Below are 8394 nucleotides of genomic sequence, written 5' to 3' on the forward strand. Positions count from 1 at the left end.
CGCCGCTGAATCGGGATATGATGACCTCATGAATTTCAACGAAATCCTCAATCAGATCTCATTTGACTCCCTTTTAGTTGAGAATCAATTTTATCATGGTGCTCATATAAGAAACAAACAATATCCCACCCATCGTATGAAGCATAATATCGAGCTCAATCTTCAACAACTTGTGATTATTATATTTTTTTTTGCGATTTATCTTATTGGTTATGATCTTGTGTTTCATGAAAGAACCAAATACTTAAAAATTGATTGTCACTTAAAAAGAGAGAAAATGCATAAGAAAACCTTGTATTTTTGTTAATACCTACACAAAAGAAACGCACATACTTTCTCACCAAAGATCTATACCACAACCAAAATTCAATTCCTTTATATATATTTTTATAAGCAATGAGGAATTGTATTAAAAATTGAGTACACGAGTACTCATCCCTTAACAAACAAAGGAACCTGTCAAGTTGAAAATTATAGAAATTACTGCAGACAAAGTTTTGAATTGGCAAACCACTCCGACCAAATAAGATTAACTTAACCCTTCATATTGGCCAAGAATCATCCCTAATCAAAACTTTGATTTGATCAACCATATCTATCTGTCTTAAACTAAACTTCTCAAACAAAGTTTTGTTCTCAGAAATCGAAATAACCCAACAAAACTGCTAACCAAATGAGACATTAAGAAGTGTCTTTCAATTTAAACTTAATCAATTTGTATAACTCTTTTTGACGAGCTAACGAAGAATCAAAACTATGCAATCGAGAATTCTCTAATCACAAACTAATCCTTCTCCACCATAATCAACATCTATCCCACTCCATTTTATAGAATGCTTTGAATAATGATGAATTAAAATAAAATAAAATATAAAATAAAAGGGTGAAATGTCTTCACACATAGATAACTTGGACCGCAAGTTACCAACATAACTCCTCCTATAAAGTAGTTTACTTCATGTATCAAGAATCGTTTCTCATATTGCTCTACTATGTTTTATTGTGAGCTTAATCTACATCATTGCACGAAGATTCGGTAATATTTCTCTAATAACTTAGTATTGCAGTCAACAAAACCAACAGCCAAAATCTTTAAAAATCAGTCATATTATAGACAACAATATTCACTTAATCTTTTTTTTTATGATAAAATTTTTCACTTAATCTTTTGTTGAATTATAGTTTTTTTTAATTAATGGACTCCAAGATTAATAAAATTCATCAAAATAAATAAATGGTTAACAGTTTCAATTAAGCATGGGAGAAATAAAATTTATTTATAATAAAAAATAATATATCTAATTACTTCGATCTTTATTATAAAAAAAATTATTTTTTAAATTTATTAAATAAAAAATATATCAGAACTATTAAATAGAATAAATTCATTGATTATTTAATAGATTAAAAAAATATTTTTTTATAAAATAAATAAGAGATAATATTTTTTAATAAACTTGAAACTCAAATAATTATAAATATATAATTAAAATAAGACAATCTAACAGAAGAGTAATTTTGTAATGATATCAGTCAAACAAGTACAAATCAAATGTCCTAAAAAGGAATACATTTCTCTCTCTCATTAAAAAACAACCTGAAAATAAAAACACATGATGCCATTGTGAGAAACATTTACATATTATATTGTACTTTCTTTCTCTTTCACTCTCTCACTCTCTTGAACATTTTTGTTCATTACTTGTTTCTCCAAAATGGAACAAGTTAATGATAGTAATAGATTATCTGTGTCTCAAGATGAGTTGTTTTCCAATGCTGAACATGACACCAACAATGGAAAACTGAGAAAGAAATACTATAATGAAGATGGCACAAGAGTGTTTGTATCAAAGAATCTTGAGATTGAAAGGAGGAGGAGAGATAAACTTCATTCCAGGCTTTGCACACTTCGTTCTATAGTACCAAATATCACAAATGCAAACTTTCTAAACTTGACTCTCACTTTTTTTTTATATATCTAATGATTTTAATGTTTACAATATTATTATGAAAATTTATTACTTGTTGTTTTCAGATGCTCAAAGAAAGTATTATTGAGGATGCTATTACTTATGTCAAGAAGCTTCAAGGTGATGTTAATAAACTCACACAAGAGCTTCAAGCAATGGAAGCAGAAGAAAACTTAGAGCGGAAAATAAACAAAGTTTCTGATGCAGAAGAGATGAAGAAATGGGGGATACAGGTTTTGTACACATTATTTTATTTTATTTTATTAAACAAATGAAATATTAATGAATCATGTAACATGTTTGTGTGGTTACTTTGTATATAGGAAGAGATTCATGTGGAAAAAACTGATGGGACTAAACTGTGGATTAAGATGATCATTGAGAAAAAGAGAGGGAGGTTCAACAAATTAATGGAAGTTATGAATGATTTATGCATTGAAATGACAGACATTAGTGTTACAACTATAAAAGGAGCATACATGATTACAACTTGCTTAAAGGTAAGAATCTAAATCAAAAAGCTAATTAACTAACTACAATAACTTTTGGAAAAAGCTAACATTATTAACATTGATACATTTTTCTGTTTGTAATTTTTCAGAACTTGGGAGGTGAACCATTTGATGTTGATCAAGCCAAGTATTGGTTGCAAGATATAATCAAGATCATTTAGAGATAATAGATAATTTATTTCCTATGCATTTATATTTGATTTTTATTGTTCATTCAAGTTGTAGTACTTCTTTTATTAACTTTTTACTTATTATAACATTTCATGTATCAGTGAATCTCAACCATATTTAGACAAGTCTGTAATAAAAATCATTATCTTTTAAACCATTCTAAGTGTATGTGTTCTAACGCGTTTGAATCGTTTTGTCGTGTTTTAATTCACCACCCGTGAAAAAATTACGCAGTCTTAAAGGTGAAAGTGAACCAACAATTGTTGTTCGATAGTTTCAGCGTGGAAACAAATATATGTTAAGTAATAAATTTTGCGTCCTATATGATATAAGATATTATAGAACAATAAATAAACAAACATATGTTAAGTAATAAATTTTGTGTCCTATATGATATAAGATATTATCAAACAATAAATACAAAATTGTTTAATAAAAGTATGTTAATGAAAGTAGATATCAATATAGATTATTCAGAGATTAAATTTTAGTAATTATTCAATGGCATTATAATTTATATAAGTTGCACATTTTGTACATAAACATAAATTTTCATATAGAGAAACCCCAAATTTGAAAAGAGTTAAGCCATCCTTTACCCTTCCTTCCACCCATACCAAAAGAAAGACCTGCAATCATCATAGAACAAAACCCATTTTAATTTATTTTTTTCAATTGTACTTAATTAAAACTAAAACCCTAATTAAAAAAACGAGATAAAAGGAAGATACTAATACAATAATACCTTGACGAGATCTACAAATTGGGGGTTCTTCAAAACGAGAGAAAGAGAGTCGTTTAAGTGCAAAACCAATATCAATGAGAATGAGACCAGAAGATTGATCAGTAACAATGATATCCTTAACCGGAAGCCATAGAAAAAGCTCTTCACGAGACATGCCTTCGAAAACCTTAAGCTGTCCGAAACTAAGGTTTGCTCTAACAACAGTGTCGAAGAACACTGTTGTTTCATACTGAGCCAAACAAGGACGCTCCAAGTGTACTTCTAAACGACCCATTTGGTCCAATTCGAATGATTTCACACTCTGAGGGAAGAGTCCTGCTGGGAGGCCATGGTTGCGGAGAATCTCAAGTAGGGGGGATTCTTCGGGAGCTGTTCCTGTGAGAGAAAGAGTGAAAAGAATGACAAGAAGGAAAATGGAAACATGAGATCTTGGTGTCAGAGACATGTTCTTAGGATGGGAGTACGATGAAACACCTGAGTTAGTGTCTCTCAACTTTTGAGGTTTTTGTTTTATAAGGTTTTTGTGTTTTTTTAACGTCGGCAGTTACCGAAAGAAAAGGACTAGAATGTGGAAACTGCGTTGTTTCAGAAACGAAAACCTTGTGCTGCTGAACTTAGATTCGATATCGACGGTTGGAAAGGGAATGAAATTCAAGTTTCGTAATTTTCAAGGAAATATATGTATCAAGTTTAGTACTATGTATGTGATAATATAGGATTTATCAAAGTTTACAACAAACTTTGTGTTGAATAAGTTATATATATATATATATATATATATATATATATATATATATATATATATATATATATATATATATATATATATATATATATATATATATATATATATATATATATATATATATATATATATATATATATATATATATATATATATATATATATATATATATATATATATAAGAGATTAAAGATAGTTTATTGTTAGTTTAAATTAATTTTATACGCTGATAAAATTCTTTAATATTATATCAGTATTTTAAAATTAAAATGGGATATACATCCGTGATTTGTTGACAGTATAAAAATATTTTATATTATTTATTTATATTATTATTTTTTCTAATATAAATAATGAAAATATTTATGAAATTGCAAATATTTATATATATTACATAAATATAGAAATATTTATATAATGTTACCATAAAATTAAGAAATATTTATATACTGTTACCAAAAAAATAATTATATACTTAATGATGATTAAATACATTACATATAAAAAAAAACATTTATACATTATTTTTTTTCTTAGATATGCAAAAATCGTAAACAGTGTTAAAATACCATTAAATAAGAGACTTCCTCTTCTCCCTTCAAGCGTGACATGTTTCTCAAAACGAGATGTTTACCCTTAAATGGTAGGACTTAAACGGACTTCGAGTTTTATAGAATTGAAAAGGAAAAAAACATGCTTTAATGTAGGCTTAGAATGTCTTGCTTAAACACGGTGTTATACAAGGTGTGGGCCTACTCAATAATAAACAATTTTTTTTTAATTCAATAAAAAAATATTTATTATAATTATAAGTAAAATATATTAATTTAAATATAATATATTTTTATGTATTATATCTAAGAGAATAGTTGTTATGTTAAGGAATAAGACGGTGAATTGACGAGGTGGATTTTTTTAGGTGATGCAGATCTCTTGTACGGTAGCGCGAGTGGATCTGTGAGATTAATACTCTAAAGTCTAAATCAATGAGTGAACAAAAAATGGGTAGAGGAAACTATGATCAGAATCGTATTTTAGAGTGCGCACATAGTTGTTTATATACGATCAATGATAATTAGGCTTATATTTATATTGTGTATGTGGCAATGCCCAAAACTGTTTTCCCAAAAGCTTGTCGAGGCATGGCATCCGGGAAGCCTTTCAAGAAATTGGGTTGAGTTCTCTATTTCGAGATCTTTATGTAGAGAAGTGAAAGAGATCTGGAGAACAAACACATTAAAGGATAGTCTCATCATTGCGATGTTTTGTAGGATTTCCGTTCAAATGACCTAAGTTTTGTAGGCTAGGGCGTGATGTTTTCCTCTAGGATTCTCGAGTGTACTCAAATGTCGTTGTATTTTTTAGGCGATATCTGAATGTTGTTTTTCATCTTCCCATTTTCTCTCATTCTGGATTGTTGATTTATCCATCTTGCTCTACTATATAAAGATTATTTTGGTTTCCTAAATGATTTTCACTCCTCCCTTGAGCTCCAGTGACCTTTGATTTTTCCACCTCCTCTTTCTATCTGAGTTATGTGTTTCCTAATTCACCAACATCTCCGAGTTGCACATGCCTTTAACCATTTTTTCACTTCACCTCTTTATTCATGTAACACTTCTAGCCCTTTTTTCTTACCTTTTGCTACTTTGTTTCTTGTTTTTGCCATGATCAATATAGATAATATACCTACAAACATGATAAACAATCTTAATGGCAGAAATTCTTCGTCTTCTACAATATTTGAAAACCCTGATATTCCAAATGATGACCCTTTAAACATTAATAGACCCAAATCTAATTTTATTGTGCTTAGTGTTAGTTCTGGATTTTGTAGAAAATAGCGATGAACCCTGTTAAGAGTCCTACATCGGATAATATATGGCCTGAACATGTGTTTATAAGTGGGGGCAGTCCTCACTCTACCAACCGGTTTTGTAGGGTTGAGTTAGGCCCAATCACACATTCTTAACATGGTATCAGAGCCTCGTTTAAGATCCGGTGGGCCACACCTACTATGATTTCCGCTATCGGGCCACCCACCATTTATTTCCACGCTCCAGATGTCCAGTCCTGGGCGTGAGGGTGTGTGTTAAGAGTCCTACATCGGATAATATATGGCCTGAACAAGTGTTTATAAGTGGGGGCAGTCCTCACTCTACCAACCGATTTTGTAGGGTTGAGTTAGGCTAAATCACACATTCTTTACAAACCCTTTAACACCTCTATTAAGTAGGGTACTGACGAATATTCTGAAGAAGATGAAGAGATGAACTTTGGTAACCTTGATATGAGGGGTGTGGTTGTCCAGGTTTCCTCCTCTATCATGGATCATATAGACCTGAATGTTGCTATAGTAGCTCAAAATGAACGGTGGACTTGCTATTTTGCTAGAACTTTTAGGGCGCGTCATAGTCGAAACCCCGTCGATATAGAAATTAGGGACCATATTAATTTTCTATAACACAAATGAATTAAAATCTCAAATCAATTAAGAAATTGATGAAAATATTTTTCATAGAGTTATCATGATCCATATGTGTTAAGAAAATATTTTTGGAATTTTTGAATATCAAAAAGTATTTAAAATGAATTAAAAACTATTAAAAACAAAATAATTCACAAAAAATATTAAATGGAATCACAAAAATAATTAAAAATCAGATTATGAAACTAGATTTTTCAAGAAAAATTTTAGTGTTGGTCTCATATTTTTGTGATTCCAAATAAAATAGTTATGAATTTTTGAAATAAAAAGGAATAAAAGAAAATAAAACAGAAATTAGAAAAAGAGAAAAATCAGGGAACGCTGGATCTACTTCATTAAATGACGTGGACACATCCAATGGCACAAAAGCGCTGGAGTACCATAGTCATTAGTCAAGCACGCAACAAAATGTTTTAAAACAAGTCAAATAAAACAAAGGCTAGGATTAGAACGTGCAAGTGAGATCCAAAGGCCATGGTACATCCACGTGGGGATGGTGGTGGAAACCACCATCTTCTCCGGTGGACCAACCAACTCCGGCCACCAGTTGCAGGTTTTTGAACCTCAACCAAAATGCACGAGCCATATACAAAAATGAAGCTGGGGTGATGTACATCACCCCTGTAACCTTGGATTGTCCTCAAGATCTCTATCAAGTGAGAAATCTGAGCTGGAAATTCAAGGTGTGCAAACTGAAGTGCTTTAAAACATGAATCAAAGCACTACGCCAAAAACTGGAATAGACAGCGCACCTTAGAGGGCGCTTTTTTACAAAAGCGCTCTCTAAAGTGAAGCAAAAAAATAAGGAGCAATAGACAGCGCACTTTAGAGGGCGCTTTTGTAATAAAGCGCCCTCTAAGGTGAAGCAAAAAAATAAGGAGGAGATAGAGGGACAACAATACATGGCGCTTTTTAGAAAGCGCCCTCTAAGGTTACCCTTAGAGGGCGCTTTTAATAAAGCGCTGTTATAAGTCCATGTGCATTTCCAGTTTATAAAGCGCTTCTGGAAAGCCTTAGAGAGCGCTTCCATAAGCGCCCTCTTAGGCCCCCTTTAGAGGGCGCTTTTTTTCCACAAGCGCCCTCTAAGGTCCCCTTTAGTAAACATTAAAATTATAACATACTGCGCGTTTTGTTATTTCACTCTCTGTTATTTTCGTTCTTTTTCACGTTAGGGTTCTAAGGCGTTCTCCTTCCACCTCTGTTAGATCTACGACGTTTCCTCCTTCTACCAATCAAAGGTACACGATGCATACATTATTACTTGCACTATTGCTTTGTTTTAGCTTTGCCCCATTTCAGTTTTATGTTATTGTTGTCTATGCTACGTTTGTTTCGACCTGTAAAGTTTCAATATTCATAGTCATTTAAATAGTTTGGGTTTATTAGGCAATTGACGGTTGGTTTTTAAATTGCTGAATTTGATATCGCTATGAATCACATTCAAAGACTGTTGTTAGGGTTCGGTTATGGTTGCATTATAGAGACATTAGAAACCTTTGATTCTAGTAACTTAGCGTACATAGCGTAGCTAGTAACTTAAGAAGTTTAGGTATGGATGTTATTTGATAGAGTAAATGGAGACATGAATGCCCTGCACAGAGACTAACTCAATAAAGCGAAATTGTTTTGTCTCATCCCATTTTTAGTTTCTCTTCTGAAATTGTTTTTTGTTTATTCTAATTAGTAATGGATAATACATGGATGTCTTCCAATCGATTGTCGAGAGAGTACGAGAATGGGGTATCAGAATTCGTTAAGTTTGC

General features: G+C 31.3%; 2 protein-coding genes across 2 annotated transcripts; one reads left to right on the top strand and one right to left on the bottom strand.

The window, feature by feature from the left end:
• The first annotated feature begins 2035 nt into the window (after positions 1-2035).
• Positions 2036-2643, top strand: LOC127102779 (transcription factor DYT1). Its single transcript, XM_051040111.1, has 3 exons — positions 2036-2203; positions 2294-2470; positions 2572-2643. Exons 1-3 carry the CDS (start codon positions 2036-2038, stop codon positions 2641-2643), a joined length of 417 nt encoding a protein of 138 aa, XP_050896068.1.
• A 495-nt stretch (positions 2644-3138) lies between these two features.
• On the bottom strand, positions 3139-4046 carry LOC127104935 (uncharacterized). The gene is made up of 2 exons (XM_051042074.1): positions 3399-4046; positions 3139-3282 (listed from the first exon to the last, which is right to left on the bottom strand). Exons 1-2 carry the CDS (start codon positions 3841-3843, stop codon positions 3206-3208), a joined length of 522 nt encoding a protein of 173 aa, XP_050898031.1. The 5' UTR covers positions 3844-4046; the 3' UTR covers positions 3139-3205.
• Between the last annotated feature and the right edge of the window lie 4348 nt (positions 4047-8394).

Source organism: Lathyrus oleraceus, chromosome 7, assembly GCF_024323335.1.
Source record: "Lathyrus oleraceus cultivar Zhongwan6 chromosome 7, CAAS_Psat_ZW6_1.0, whole genome shotgun sequence".
Classification (NCBI taxonomy): Eukaryota; Viridiplantae; Streptophyta; class Magnoliopsida; order Fabales; family Fabaceae; genus Lathyrus; species Lathyrus oleraceus.

Bases quoted from the DNA above. Each gene is read 5' to 3' on its own strand.
- LOC127102779 (XM_051040111.1), top strand. From the start codon at position 2,036: ATGCTCAAAGAAAGTATTATTGAGGATGCTATTACTTATGTCAAGAAG. The intron at 2,204-2,293 runs GTTTTGTACACA...CTTTGTATATAG, and splicing joins TGAAGAAATGGGGGATACAG to GAAGAGATTCATGTGGAAAA. The intron at 2,471-2,571 runs GTAAGAATCTAA...GTAATTTTTCAG, and splicing joins TGATTACAACTTGCTTAAAG to AACTTGGGAGGTGAACCATT.
- LOC127104935 (XM_051042074.1), bottom strand. From the start codon at position 3,843: ATGTCTCTGACACCAAGATCTCATGTTTCCATTTTCCTTCTTGTCATT. The intron at 3,283-3,398 runs GTATTATTGTAT...TGATGATTGCAG, and splicing joins AATTTGTAGATCTCGTCAAG to GTCTTTCTTTTGGTATGGGT.